The 16,383-nt window shown below is 40.1% G+C and overlaps 1 protein-coding gene across 1 annotated transcript in view; it reads right to left on the reverse strand.

The window, feature by feature from the left end:
- LOC140732397 (obscurin-like) overlaps window positions 1-16,383 on the reverse strand; it is a 530,964-nt gene that overhangs the window by 26,986 nt on the left and 487,595 nt on the right. The window contains exons 109-113 of the mRNA XM_073054987.1: window positions 13,414-15,907; window positions 10,882-10,995; window positions 8,189-8,299; window positions 4,845-5,012; window positions 3,417-3,539 (exon numbers count right to left, since the gene is read on the reverse strand). Of these exons, the coding sequence (XP_072911088.1) occupies window positions 3,417-3,539; window positions 4,845-5,012; window positions 8,189-8,299; window positions 10,882-10,995; window positions 13,414-15,907 (3,010 nt within the window). The remainder of the gene's footprint in view (window positions 1-3,416; window positions 3,540-4,844; window positions 5,013-8,188; window positions 8,300-10,881; window positions 10,996-13,413; window positions 15,908-16,383) is intronic.

The raw sequence follows: 16,383 nt of genomic DNA on the forward strand, positions 1-16,383 counted from the left end.
ACATTTCCCGACACTGAATTCCATCTGCCACTTTTTTGCCCATTCTTCCAATTTGTCTTCCCCAGCACTATGTACCCCTCCACCTTATCTTCGTATTTCATATCATCGCAAACTTTGCCATTTGATCACTGATAAACATTGTGAAAAGCAGAAGTCCCAATACTGACCCCTGAGGAACACCAGCAGTCATCTAGAAAAGGCCCCCTTTATTCCCATTCACTGCCTCCTGCCTGTCGGCCATTCCGCTATCCATGCCAGTATCTTTCCTGTAATGTTATCGGATTTTATCTTGTTGAGCACTCACATGTGGCACCTTATTAAATGCCTTCTGAATATCCAAGTAAATGATATCCACTGCCTCTCCTTTGTCCACCCTGCTTGTCACTTCCTCAAATAACTCTTAACGGATTAGTCAGGAAAGATTTCCCTTTACAGAAACCATGCTGACTTTGACTTATTTTATCATTAGTCCCCAAGTCTCTCGAAACCTCATCCTTAATAATAGACTCCAACACTTTCCCAACCACTGAGGTTAGGCTAACTGGCGTATAATTTATTTTGCCTTCCTCCCTTCTAAAAGAGTGGAGTGACATTTGCAATCTTTCAGTCCTTCGGGACTATCCCAGAATCAAGTGGTTCTTGTAAGATCATGACAAATGCATCCATTATCTCTTTAGCAACCTCTCTCAAGGCTCTGGGATGTCATGCATCTGCTGCAGGTGACTTAGCCACCTTAAGACCTTTGAGCTTGCCTAGCACTTTCTTTTTTAATAGCAATGGCACTCACTCCTGCTCACAGACCTCCAGCAAACTGCTAGTGTCTTCCACAGTGAAGATAGATGCAAAGTACTCATTAAGTCATCTGCCGTTTCTTTGTCCCCCATTACTATCTCACCAGCATCAGTTTCTAGTGGTACAATATCAACTCTCACCTCTCTTTTACTCTTTATATAACTGAAAAAAATTTTGGTATCCTGCCCTCATATTTCATTATGAATTCAGTCATATTATGATCATTGCCTCCTAGTGGTTCCTTCATGTTAAACTCCCTTGTAAAATCTGGGTTATTACACAACACCTAATCTAAGATAGCTTTTCCCCTAGTAGGCTCAAGTACAAGCTACTCTAAAAAAGCCGTGGTAGGTATTCTTGCAATCTGACAACAAACTGATTTTCCCTTTCATACTGAAGTCCCCCGTTACAACTGTGTCATTACATGGCTTTTCCAGCTCCCTTTGCAATCTCAACCCCACATCCTAGCTACTACTTGGAGGCCAATATACGATTCCCATAATGATTTTTTTACCCTTGCAATTTCTTAATTCCACCCACAAAGATTCAACATTCTCTGACCCTATGTCACTTCCTTCTAAAGATGTAATTCCATCTCTTTCCAACACAGCCACACCACCGCCTATGCCTTCCTGCCTGTCCTTTTGATACAAAGTACTGCATATCCTTTGATGTTAAGCTCCCAACTATGGCCTTTTTTCAGCCATAACTCAGTGATGCCCACAACATCAATGACCCCAAGTCAAAGCTATACAGAAACGGCTTAAAAACATCAAAGTTAATGTCCTAGAGTGGCCAACTCAGAGTCTAGACCACAATCCAATTAATAACTTGTGGCTGGACTTGAAAAGAGCCATTCACTCATGATCCCCATGCAATATGACAGAGGTTGAGCACTTTTGTAAAGAAAAATGGGGAAAAATTGCAATGTCCAGATGTGTAAAGCTGATAGAGATCTATCCACACAGATTCAAGGCTGTAATTCCTGCCACAGGTGCACCTATTAAATATTGACTTGAAAGAGTGAATACTTATGCAATCAATGATATTGTGTTTAGATAAAGTTAGATCACTTTATAGAGATCTGTTTTCACTGTGACATGGAAGAGTCTTTTTCTGTTGATTAGTGTCAAAAAAAAAGCCAAATTCAGTCCGCTGTGGTTCAATGTTGTAAAACAATAAAACATAAAATCTTCCAAGGGGGGTGAATACTTTTTATAGGCATTGTACATCTTTGGAATGTGGGAGGAAACCAGAGAACCTAGAGGAGATCCACATGGTCACGGGAAAAATGTACAATCAGCGACTTTGCCTACTGAACTCACAACAATCATCAACTGCACAATTACACTAATTCTATGTACTAATTTTCCCAAATTCTCATCAAAAATCCACAAAATTCTACCACTCAGCTACCTTCTAGGGACAATTGACAGTGCCTATTAAACTACAAACCCACCCATACTGGGATGTGAGATATCACGGATCAGAAATAACATCAGATGGTGACTAGGAGTGTACAGGAGTGAGATAGATCAGCCAGTTAAGTGGTATCGCAGCAACAACCTTGCACTCAAATTAGTAAACTCAAGGAACCGATTGTCGACTACAGTATTTCATTTGGAGTTTCAAGAGAATTAGTATGTCACAAAAGCAAATTTCTACAGTTGCAGAGTGGAGAGCATTCTAAATGGGTGCATTATTGTCTGGTGTGGAGGGGCCACCGCACAGGATCGGAGAAAACTGCAGACAGTTGTATACTTAGCCGGTTTCATCATGGGCACTAGCCTCTCCAGCATCCAGGACACTTTCAAAAGGCAACACCTCAGAAAAGGGGACATCCATTAAGAACCCCTTTCTCATTGCTACAATCAAGGAGGAGATACAGGAACCTGAAAACACATACTCAACATTTCAGGAACAGCTTCTTCACCATCAGATTTCTGAATGAACAATGAATCCATGAATACCTCTCCAGTATTTCCCCCTCACTTTTTGAATTATTTGTTACATTTAGTTTTTTATATGTAACTTATGGTAATTTATAGTTCTTGTTACTATGTATTGCAATATACTGGTACTACCAAACAACAAATTTTATGACATATGCCAATGATACTAAACCTGATTCTGAAGTGGATTACCCAGAATAAATCCATGCCATCACAAGGAAAAGTACAACTCCACAAAATAGCATCTGAGGTCAAAACTGAAGCTGGGTCTCTAACCAATGTGAAAGAGCGGCTCTACTCGCTGCATTATCGTGCTACCCTTCAGTTCCTTTGGATATTTGTCTTTGGCTTTCCAGCTAATACAATGCAATGAAATTATGCTAGTATGTTGAAACAGTGCGGAATGGAATTTTATATGAATCTGTCATGTGTGCTACAAGAGAAAATTTAAACTTCTAAACACAAAAGAACTAAAACAGCCTTAAAAAGTATATCAATATTCAGCAATGGATTCACGCTTAAATTTGCAGTTAATATTGCAGTTAATTCTCACTAAAGTTTAGTGACTAAACAGTTTTAACTGTAGAAAATTGCATTACAGGGATTATCACTTTTTATTAATTACGTGCTATTATGAGGATATTTTCTCTAACAGAATAAATCTCTACTTACCTTTTTTCTGACACTGAACAATGTATGTTATTGGCATGCCGCTCACAAGTGGTTTCCATATCACTAAAGCACCATCTTCAAAGACTTGTGGTACCTCAGGAGAATCAGGGCAACAAGGTAAAACTATAATGAAGAAAATAGTATCAGTTTAGCCAGAGGGAACAAAGACTTCTGAGAACTTACCTTTTTTTAAAAAAAAAACCGTTTCTTCTATGAAATAACATTGGACACAATCTAAGCATCATCAAAAGGCTAAAGCCATTTTGTAAGCCATTTCTTTCTTCAGGTTATTGCCTCTTCTCCCAAAGTCCCATAAGGAGTAGCAACGCTGGCTCATTCTCCATACATCCTGCATCCCTCGCTCCATGCACAGGTCAAAGGTTACAGCTCATTGTCAATACTGGCACATCTCATCTTAGCCCAGGCTAGGATGTTATCTTAGCCAATTGTTCTACTCTCTCTACACCCATGACTGTGTGTCTAGGCACAGTACAAATGTCATCTATAAATTTGTCCATGACACAACTGTGGTCGGCAGCATTTCAGATGGTAACGAGGAGGCCTACAGGAGTGAGATAGATCAGCTGGTCGAATGGTGTCGTAACGAGAACCTTGCACTCAACGTCAGTAAGACCGAGGAATTGATTGTGGACTTTAGGAAAGGGAAACTGAGGGAACATGCACCAGTCCTTACCAGAAGGAGAGCAGTGGAAAGGGTGAGCATTTTCAAGTTCTCAGAAGATCTATAATAGACCCAACAAATTGATGCAATTATGAAGAAAGCATGCCAGCAGCTATATTTCTTAGGAGTTTGAGGGTTTTTGGAATGTCACCAAAGACACTAGCATATTTCTACAGATTACTGTGGATGGCATTCAAAATAATTGTATAACTGTATTGTGTCTGTATCACAGTTTGATATGAAGTGGCATCTGCACAGGATCAGAAAAAGCTGCAGAAAGTTGCAAACTCAGGCAGTTTCATCATGGGCAATAGCCTCCCAACCATCGAGGACATCTTCAAAAGGTGGCATCCATCTTTAAGGATCCCCACCACTCAGGACATGCTCTCCTCTCATTGCTATCATCAGGGATGAGGCACTGGAACCTGAAGACACACCTGAATGCTTTAGGAACAGCTTCTTTCCGTCAGCCATCAGATCTCTGAATGGACAATGAATCTATCAACACTACCTCACTATTTTGCACTACTTATTTATGTTTTTAAAATATATGTCATGTTGTAATTTACACTAGATTTTGTACATTGCACTGCACTGCTGCCGCAAAACAAATTTCACGACCTTTGTCAGTAATAATAAATATGATTCTGATTTGGTTACTGGGTAAACTGTTCACAAAACACTGAGCATCTTGTCCAGAGCTTACCAAAATCAGTCATAGCCCAACCTACAGAAAATTAAATTACCTGCAAGGTTCAGTAAGCAGCAAGTTGAAGCTTTGCCCAGGTGATTTTCAGCCACACATTTATAACGACCAAGATGCTCCTCAGCTACATTTAGAATAGTTAAAAGCTGGCATTTAGTGCTTGTGGTTGATAACAATATTTGGTCACTGCGATGCATCACTTGGTTATCTATAAGAAAAGTAAACCATAAATCATGAACAAAATGAGTACTAGGTCAGTAAGGTGACAGATGTGAAAATTTATTTTGTCTGTATTTTTAAATTGAAATACACCTCCAGTGGTATCCTTCAATTTAGCAAACGGTAAATTTTTCAAATGGTAGGGCTGTTCTGTTAAGCAGAGGACCTATATGAAAAATAAATTGAAAAAAGACCAAGAGTACACACTCCAATTTCAGATAACATTTTTTTCTTAACAAAGAGAAGAAACTTGGATTATGCTGACTGGGAATAAATGATCTACAGATGAAAGGAAAATATCCTCAGAATAAGTCAATACAATAGCTTAAAACAGCTCAAAAACTATGGAGGAATTCAAAAGAAGGAGTGCAAGGCTGGATTAATAACAATGATTTTTAAAATACGTTAAGATAATTTTTCTTCTTTTTCACCAGGTTCTTCTTAAACATTAACACATAAGATTCTGTAAATGCTGGAAATCCAGAGCAACACATACAAAATGCTGGAAGAACTCAGCAGGTCAGGCAGCATCTATGGAGGGGAATAATGAGTCAACACTTCAGGCCAAGACCCTTCAGCAGAATTCTTCTGAAAGACTGACTTTTTGGCAAACCAGCACAATGAAACCACTTCAATTTGACTTCCCATTCCGATGCATCCGTCCATGGTCTCCTCTACTGCTACAATGAGACTACAATCAGGTTGGAGGAGCAACAACTTGTATTCCATCTGGGTGGCCTCCGACCTGACAGCATGTACATTGATTTCTCTAACTTACAGTAATTTCTTCCCCCTTTCCCTTCTTTCATTTTCCATTCCCCAGTCTGGTTTCTCCAGCATTTTGTGTGCATTGCTCATGATCAAATAAGGAGACTATTCCAAAAGTGTAGATCATTAACTATAAGATGATGAAGATAAGGTGGCTGTCTTATTAAAAGTGTCTAGACAGTTTCGGTTTGTATTCTTTGGAGTATAGAAAATTGGGAGATGACCGTTCAAACATATAATATTCTAAGGGGGATTGACAGGGCAGATGTTGAGACATTTCCATTAGTGGATGAGTAATGTACAAAGGGACATGGCTACAAAATGAGGGGCCAGTCATTCAAATCTGAAGTGCATAGTGTTATGAACCCCGTAACTGGGTATCTTACCAGCAAAGATAGGAGTATCCGTTGGAGTCTGGTGATACTATTTTTAACAGTATTTGTTAATAAAAATACACAAAAATAATATCAATGCAAATATACAGATAATATACGTCATCAATACTAAACCTAAAAGTGCGGGTATAATAATAATCAATAAGAAGTAAGCTCTATCGTTGTCTAGGGGATAATGAATTGTCCGATGGAAATATAAAGTTCAGTTCAGTTCATGCAGGCTGCAGTAGTTGTTGTTCGCGGTGTTGCAATTGTTGGGGAGAGAGAGAGAGAGAGAGAGAGAGAGAGCAGTAACAGCTATTGACTTGCTGACTTTCCTTTTACTATCTTGATCCATCGATGCGTTGTTGTTGTGGCCATTCACGTATGACCCCTCCGTCCTTTAGCTAGACCATTCTTCTGTGGCGGACTCGTCACCCAGGCAAGGGTGGACACACACACAAGCCCCCACCAGTCTCGTAGCGTCTCTCCTGGTGCGTCTGAGGGGCGTTTCCCCAGACCTGACTTTTATCCTCACTCACGGAGTCTCAGATGTCAATCAGGTTGGGATGATGCAACCCATCAACCAAACCACTCTGGTTGCCCCCTGAGGGGTTTCAATGAATAGAACAGTACTCAATACACAGTCCTTCTCCAAGAGACAATAGCAGTAATCAGTGGTTCCGTTCCGCTTTTGTTAGGAGGAGACATTCCACTTTTGTGTATCTCTGCATTGTCTCTCTCTCATTTCCTTGGTATCAGACCCGAAATAGTAGCGATTTTGCAATTCTCAAAAAGGGGGGGGGGCGACTTTGCACCCTTCTGCCCATCAGAGTTGCTCGCATAGGTATTTCTTTACTCAGATAGCAGTGGATACTTTTATATAGCTGTGTGGTGGAGAGTATGTTGACTGACTGTATCACAGCCCGGCATGGAAAATCCTACAATAAGTTGTGCATATGGCCCAGTCCATCATGGGGAAAGCCCTCCCAGCCAGTGGGCACATCTACATGAAACGCTGTTGCAGGAAATTAGCATTCATCTTCAAGAACCCCCACCACCCAGGTCACGCTCTCTTCTCGTTGCTGCCACCAGGAAGAAGGTACTCACGCCACCAGGTGCAGAAACAGTTATTATCCTCAGTCATCAGGCTCCTGAACCAAAGGGGTTAACTTCACTTGCTCCATTATTGAAATGTTCCCAAAACTAATGGACTCACTTTCAAGGATTCTTCATTCCCTTTTCACGATACAGTATTTATTATTATTATTATTTTATTTCTTCTTTTTGTGTTTGCATAGTTTGTTGTCTTCCGCACTCCAGTTGAAGGCCTACTTGGCAGTCTTTCATTGATTCCGTTATCGATATGAGTATGCCCACAAGAAAATGAATCTCAGAGTTGTATATAGTGACTTGTATGTACTTTGATAATAAACTTAATTGAACTTTGAATCTCTGTGTGATGGAGGCCAAATCATTAAATATATTTAAGGTGGAGATAGATAAATATTTGAAAGATCAAGCAACTATGGGTTATGGGGAACTGCCACAAATGTGAGTTGAGGGCAGCATAATGTTCATATTGAGAGGTGGGTAAGATCTGAAGACCTGTGTAGCCTTCTCCTGTTCCTCTTTTTTTTGTGTTCTTTTTGTAGCCTAGTTTGGCTTTTGCAGTCTTCATACACACAGCTGGAGAGCATCTAGAAGGACCACTCTGCCCTGATTACCTTCAAGTACTGAGGTCAACTAAGGTCACCTTAATCAGAATATCAAATGCCAGCAAAGTGTGTACTGAATAACTGAGACCTCTTAGTCGAAAGAGAGGGCAGGGGGTTTGGAGGGACATGCTCTGGGTGCAGGTAGTTGGGAATAGGAAGATCAGGTTAGATTGGACAAGATAGGCCAAAGGGCCTATTTCTGTGCATGACTGTAAAAAGGCTCTTGAAATTTGCTGTATTGATAAACAAAACCATTGTGTATTGATTTCTGGATAATGAAAAGTGCAGCGCAAAACAGTTCTTACCTTTGAACCAGCAGATTTTAGGGTTTGGGTAACCTGATGCTCTGCAGGTCAGGGTCACACATTGACTCAAGACTACTGACTGGTTTTGGAGCTCTTCAAGAAATAATGGTGCTGCAAAACAGAAAACTGCCTAATGATGTTTTACAATGAGGAAAAAATGATATCCACAAACTTTCACACTAAAGAATTCAAATACTGGGGCACTAAGTAATAATACAACGTGTCAATTAGAGGCAGCTGCAAGGGGGGTGTCCTAGACTGGTGATGTAAGATTAGAAGATCTCTTTTCTGCTTTGACCATTCAAAAGTAAGTTATCAAAAACCAAAGATTGGTAAGGGTTATAAAATTCAGCAAAGTTGGAATTTTAATATTGTCTAGTGTAGCACAGTTGATCTTAGGTTAGAGACTAATGCCCCTCCAGCAGTGGGATACAGGTGTATGTAAGTAGACAAATTCTGCCATAATTCATTCACTCAGAAAAAGAAACATCAAGGAAAAACAATTATGGATGGTCAGAATATATGGTTTCAAAATAGCTAGAGTACGGAGAAAATTTACAAGGATACTGCCGGGTCTGGAGGACCCAAGTTATAAGGAAGGATTGAATAGGTTAGGAATTTATTCCTTGGAGCACAGAAGATTGAGAGGAGATTTGATAGAGGTATACAAAATCATGAGGGGTATAGATAAGGTAAATGCAATCATTAAAATTGGGAGAGACTACAACAAGAGGTTACGGGTTAAGAGGGAAAGGTGAGAAGTTTAAGGGGAACATGAGGGGAAACTTCTTCACTTAGAGAGTTTTGAGAGTGCGAAATGAGCTGCCAGCACAAGTAGTGTATGCGAGCTCAATTTCCACATTCATGAGAAGTTTGGATAAATACATGGATGGTATGAATATGGAGGGCTATGGTCCCAATGCAAGTCGATGGGATAAGAACATAAAAAATAGGAGCAGGAGCAGGCCATCTGGCCCATCAAGCCTGCCCCGCCATTCAATAAGATCATGGCTTATCTGTCCATAAACTCAGCTCCATCTACCTGCCTTTTCCCCATAACCCTTAATTCCCCAACTATGTAAAAATCTATCTAACTGTACCTTAAGTATATTTAGTGAAGAAGCCTCAACTGCTTCCCTGGGCAAAGAATTTCACAGTTTCACCACTCTCTGGGAAAAACAGTTTCTCCTCATCTCCGTCCTAAATCTTCTCCCCTGAATCTTGAGGCAATGTCCCCTAGTTCTAGTCTCACCCACCAATGGAAACAACTTTCATACTTCTATCTTATCTATCCCTTTCAAAATTTTGTAGGTTTCTATAAGATCCCCTCTCATTCTTCTGAATTCCAGAGAGTATAGTCCCAGGTGACTCAGTCTCTCCTCATAGGTTAACCCCTTCATCCCTGGAATCAACCTGGTGAACCTTCCTCTGCATTGCCTCCAAAGTCAGTATATCCTTCCTCAAGTATGGAGACCGGAACTGCACACAGTACTCCAGGTGCGGCCTCACCAGTACCCTGTATAGTTGCAGCATGACCTCTCTGCTCTTGAATTCAATCCCTCTAGCAGTGAAGGCCAACATTTTGTTTGCCTTCTTAATAACCTGTTGTACCTGCAAGCCAACTTTTTGCGATTCATGAACAAGCACTCTGAAGTCCCTCTGCACAACAGCATACTGCAACCTTTCACCATTTAAATAATAATCTGCTCTTCTACTATTCCTTCCAAAGTAGATGATCTCACATTTACCAAGTTGTATTCCATCTAGACCTTGGCCCACTCACTTAACCTATCTATATCCCTCTGCAGACTCTCCACATCCTCTATACAATTTGCTTTTCCACTCAGTTTAGTGTTATCAGCAAATTTTGGTATGCTACACTCAGTCCCCTCTTCCAAATCATCAATGTAAATGGTAAACAGTTGGGATTAAGTAGTTTAAATGGTTCGGCATGGTCTAGATGGGCTAAAGAGCCTGCTTTTGTGGTGTACTTTTCTATGACTTTAATACTCTATATTTAGGTATGTTTCAGTAGAATTTTGGATGGGATTAGATAGTGTGTGTGTAGGCCTCTGTTAGTTTTGATAGACCATTAATTTGCACCTTGGAAAGTGTCCGAGGCGCAAGCCTGGGCAAAGTGTTTTTTTTGTGGAAGACCGGCAGTTGCCCAAGTTGCAAGTCTCCCCTCTCCACGCCACCGATGTTGTCCAAGAGAAGGGCGACCCATACAGCTTGGCACCGGTGTCGTCGCAGAGCAATGTGTGGTTAAGCTCAAGGACACACACGTAGCCTCAGCCAAAGCTTGAACTAGATGAATACCTTAACCACTTGGCCACGCGCCAACACAACTGGATAGTAACATAATATAAAAGGAATGTGCTTATGACAAATAACCTCTTTATGCACTCAAGATGTTCTGTATTTTTATGTGTTAACATTCTAAGCTAAATGTAAAGAATTTAGAAAATTATTAAATATATTGTTAATCTTATAACCCTTGCATATGAACTGCCTTCAACAAAAAGAGTTTTAAAGCTCAGTTTCTAAAAAAAAGAACACTTACATTAAAAAACAATTTAAAGCAAGTTTCTAATTAGCAGCTAAATTATTGCTCAGTTAGTCCATCACTAGGTTTGTGTTACTCTGTGTAAAAATAAACATGACTATCAGAGTTTTACATTGCTCAACAATACCTTTCTCTTTTGATTTTGAACCTGGAAGCTTCAATGAAAACAGTCTGGATTTTATCCTCAGGGAACCAGTGGCATTGTCACTGATGTCTGTGGACATGTCAACTTGCTGTTTTTCTGTGCAAAATTACAATATGATTAATATAAATTAAATTTTATTTCATTAGGTCAACTAATCTTCAGTATTCTATTCAGGTAATAATTTTGATCATCTTTGCATCTCGTATCATAGTTACTGCTGTAATTTAATGTTTTCGTTGCTTAGTGTTGCTTTTCTAATGTTATATCCTATACTTTTGCAAGTTGCTTCACATTAAATGCAGCACCCAATAAAAAACACCAGACAATACCTTTGCCTAACACCTACACTTCCTTACTGAGGTGTCCTGGAGAGGGTAGGACCTCTGGTGAAGGGGCTTGTGCCCATTTTGGGGTAGCTCACTCCCCTTTGGTCCCCACCGGACACTCAGCTCTCATCTGTGGGTTTAAGTAGCTGTATGATTGTGACAGTGGCCACACCCCGGTACTCTGCTTCACAGGAGGGCTATACCAGGTGAGGGTAGCTGGAGGCCTCATATCCCAGTGAGATAAGGACATGTCTGTCCTAGCACATGAAGTCAGTTCCAGCGAATGAGATGTACAGTGAGATCTAGCGGCCAGGAAGACGGAACTACAATGCTCCGTGGAGAGCGAAGGGCATGACAAGGCAAAGAAGACATCATGGTCATCCACTACAACCAAGAAAAACCCCAGGTACCCCAGGTAGTGACACTTGTTTGTACCACTGGACCCAGGCTTCTGAGGTCAAGAGAGTGGAACTACCTCAGTGCAACAGATTTTAAAAATTCTCCTGCATGGGTTTTCTGTCGACATATACGATGGACAACTACCTCACTTATTTACTAATCACAATTGATTCAAACAACTCAAAGCTTTACCACATAGGTTCCTTAACTCTTTAGTTTCACAACAGTTTTAGGTACTTGTTCAACTCTTTAGTTTACCATCATAACTTCCAAGATTTGCTACTTTCATTCAAATATTACCCATTCTTGATGAACCTGGCTGAGGTTCGATCTTGGTGAGTTTTCTCTGAGTCCCTGACTTCGAGTCTTTTTCAGTAGTTGTGCTCTGGCATCACTGCTGCTGGTCATCTTGTAAGGTGACTTTTGAGACTTCTTTTTACATACCTCCAAACACTGCTTTGTCCTTTATTGCTTTACGGATCCTTAGTTCTGACCCTTATCTATATGAGCATGAGTTTCCTTAACTTCTGGTGCCATCCTACAATCATTTTAACCATTTGGTTCCTAAATTATCAGTGTTTATTCAAGACCTGAAATCTGCCCAATTTCCTTTTCCTCAGGATGTTAGATCCCTACTACATCTAGCTGCTTGGCCTCAATTCCAGATAGCTCATAGTGGGATGTTTATGTAACCCTCAGGCTCGCCCAGCTCGTGTTCGTCTAGGGGAAACAGCCATTACATTAGCAGTGAAACCTTACAGTGCATTACACTTACAATGGAACTATCCACGGGGTTGTAAAGCTCTCTCGAATCTGTTCTAACTAGAAACTGACCAGGTTGATTCCTTCATTGTGCCCCCTTGTTTTGTGGTTGCCAACACTTCTTCCTAGTCAACATTTCTATATCCCAAAACATGATGGAATACTTGACATTACTCTAATTGCTACCAAGTGTAAATATTTGACCTGACTTAACTATGTTATTTTTACAGAATTCTCCTACTTAAATGAGGTAAGTTGAATGTAAAATATCTGGATATTCTTCTTTAATTGGAATTGTACTGTGCAATCTCTGAACTTTTTTCTCTGCTGTTTATACAGGAAATTAGCCAATAGTTCTGAAAGAGAAAAGACTGCAGATTTCATAAATCTGAAATCAGAACATAAAATGCTGGAAATTCTCAAAAGGTCACACAACATTTGTGACGGCAGAAACAGAGTTGATGTTTCTAATTATGCATCCTGACAGCAGGCCACTGAACTGAAATGTTGGAGACACTGCAGATGTGGAACCAGGAGTGAAAAATAAACTGCTGGAAGAACTCAGAGGATCGAGGAGTGTCTGGGAGGCAAAGGGATGGTCAACCTTTTGGGTCAAGATGCCACTTAAGGACCAGAAACATTTACTGTTTCTCTTTTCACAGATGATGCCTGACCTGAGTATTTCTAGTACTTTCTGCTTTTATCCTAAAAATTGGAGACTGATCTCCCAAAGTGCACCTCACACATGGCCAGATTAAACTTCATCTGCCTTTTCTACACCGATATCTGCAACTGTTCTATATCCTGCCGCACTTCTACACTGCCCATATTGCCACCAACCTTTGTATCATCTGTCAACTTATTAACCCATGATAATGATAGGATAAATTATTATGTACAAGACTTTAATTTCATAACTTGCGGTTCACTAAATGAAAAATATTAACCTCTTGCAACGAACAGAATCACAAAGTACTTAAAAACTTCCAAACCAAGTAACTTTCACATCTCAGATTTTTGTACTCACCTTTGTTATGTGTTGTTAAGGATGGTATTAATGGTGCTTTCATAACTTCCATGTATTGTCTGCCAGCTGACTCCATTCTAGATGGGCTTGCACTTCTCGGGATCTTGCTTAACTGTTGTTTTTTCCTTCTCAGTTCAAGCTTCTCTGCTGAATCCTTGCTTTTCAAAGATTGCCAGGAGAAACGAGCAGGCAATGTCTGACTCTTTCCTCTCTCTAGAAATGCAGATAAAGAAGTTTGACTTCTTTCTTCATCTCCATCATGAAAATCTTTATCCCAATATACTGAAGCAGACCTACTGAATAATCTGAAAAGACCAGACCTGCCAGATGTTTTTGATGTAGACTTCAAACCTGATTCATCGTAGCCTTCACCAACAATCAGACTCATTTCACTTGAAGAAATTGGAGCTCTTCCTTCTTTTTCACTTTTGAAAGCTTTTCTTAGACTTTCAAAACTTTGATATAGTTTACTTTCCAGTGAAGTTCTCTTAGGTTTTCTTGTGCCTTTTGATGTTCCTTCTTCAATATTGGACATGATCTCATCCTCATCACTACCATTAAGTAACTCCAATAGTTCTGAATCCCATTCGGTTCCAGTCACATCCCACAAGTACTCACTTACAGGTTCAATCTCATTGCATAATAATTCATATGAGGTTGTTGATCTCCGATCTGACTTTCGCCGTGGAGCATTGCCCTTGTTGGCATCTGTTTTCCTTAAAGCAATCTGTTCTTCGGATGTGCGCTGCTCAGGCAAGGATTTAGTTTGCGATGTACTTTTGTCTTTAAACACTTGAGTCAAAACTGAAGGTCCTGGATCATCATGGAGCTCATAGCTATAGGGTTCTGACAGGTCAAAGTAATCTGCATCTGGTTTCATTGCATCAGTGCAAACATTCTCACTCGAACTCTGGGTCTGTGGTTCACATGTGACAACTGAGGCAGTAAAAGAGGAGACATCATTCTGTAACTCTGAATCTGTACAGCCTTTAATGTCAAAGGATCTGATTTCTGATATGCTTGAATGTGAATTTATAGGCTTTTGATCACTCTGATTCTTCTTTGAGTTTGACTCCATTTCTGAAAGTCTACAGTGAGATGAGCTCTCTGCATCTTCAAATGATTGTGAAGGTTCATGATCCTTGTTTTGCAAATCTATTGAATGCTGGAGGGAAGTTACTACACTAGAGTTCACCTCTGAATTGTATTCTTTGTTGTCAGTAACACGGATTTCCTTTTCCAAGTCCACGTTCTGTTCTTTTTCCAGATTCTCCAAAGGTACATCAGTATGCAAAGACTGGCCTATCTCAGTGTAAGCACTTTTTGTGGGATATTGTAAAACATCTGTAAAGCAAGTGATTCCTTCAGATGAGCACACTGAGTCACTTAGTGTTGTCTTTTGCCAGTCTGATACTTGTTCATTTACAGAAGTAGACAAGGTCATCACAGGCTTACCAATAGCTTTTGTATTGGAATACGGATCTGAATGCTGGAAGCATGGATGCATTAATTCACTTGCAGACCCTTTTACAGTCTGAACCACAGTCTTGGTTTCAAATTCATCCAATGACTTGGTTTTCCTTAAATTTTTCTTGGGACCATAAGCCACTTTATCCTCAATATCACAAGAAGCTGACTTATACAGTCTTTGTGAAATGTGGCTTGAGGTTTCTTCAAATCTTTTGTCATTAACTACTTTTTCCTGTGGAGTCATCTGAAGGCAATCCAAAAGTGGTTGGCATAGTTCACTTATCTCACCCTTTGTGTAACCTGCCTGTATAATGTGCTTCCTTGTTCTTTCAAGACTTGTTGTATATGGAGCATCCTCACTGGGAAGATTTCTGTTCTCCAGGGTACCACCATAGAAAGAGCTTTTGATAAGACAATGCTTTGGCAAAAGTTTGAATGGTGGTTTGGAGTTTGAATGTGGTGAGCTGTCTATTTTTAATGCTTGAGGTGTGAGGACACTGTCAGTTGAAATGGCTTGTGTTAACTTATGAGTTGCTTTCACTTCTATTCTTGAACAGTCTGATGTCTCTATAGTGGCTGCTTCAGCAAGAGAAAGTTTTGTTTTGTTACCACATAAACTCAGGTCTTCACATTTTTCAGGAGGGTTACACTGGACTTTCACATCATCCTCATCATATATGGCTTGTTTCTCCACAGCAATGCTTCCAGTTAGCACTGAATTATGTTTCACGTTCTCACTGACAGCTGGATCCAAAATGTCTGATACAAAAGAAACCGCCCCCTGGGTTTCACAATGGTTACCATCATCTGTAAAATATTGACTGGACAATATCTGACTGATATCTGAAGTACCTGTCTGCTGGGTATAATCTTCCATATCAGAAGAGGAGGCACTGGATGCTGATGAATTGCTTTGCTTGAACAAGTGTCGAGGCATACCAAGAGAATGGCTTTCAGATGACTCTTCTAAAAGTTGAGGAATGGACCTCATTACAAGTATGGATTTGTAACACATAAGGGAACGCTGAAAGTAATACATAGGTAATATAGTTAAAGATTGTTGAAAACAGTTTAACAACCTAACTTTTCTTAAGAACAGTTCTGAAGAAAAAACTGCCTGTTTTATGTATTCTCTGTAACATTGGAGACTGGAAGACAACCTCTCAGTAGGTAAAAATTGTGTGAGGCACAGACAGGGTAAATGGTCTATTGTTAATTTTATCCAAGGTGTAAATGTCAAATACTCGAGGGCAAAGCTTTATAAGGTGACAGTGAGAAAGTTTAAAGGAGATTTACAAAGCAAGTTTAATTTTACATAGTGAGTTGTAGGGGCCAGGACAGGTGGTGGAAGCAGTTATAATAGTCATAGGTGAGACACATTTGGACAGGCATGAATACAGGCAAATGGGTTTACTGTAATTCGACTGACGTCACAGCTGACACAGATATGGCGTGCTGAAGGGCAGGTTCCTGTGTTGTATTTTTCTATGAGTAGGCAGA

Source organism: Hemitrygon akajei, chromosome 8, assembly GCF_048418815.1.
Source record: "Hemitrygon akajei chromosome 8, sHemAka1.3, whole genome shotgun sequence".
In the NCBI taxonomy this organism is placed as follows: Eukaryota; Metazoa; Chordata; class Chondrichthyes; order Myliobatiformes; family Dasyatidae; genus Hemitrygon; species Hemitrygon akajei.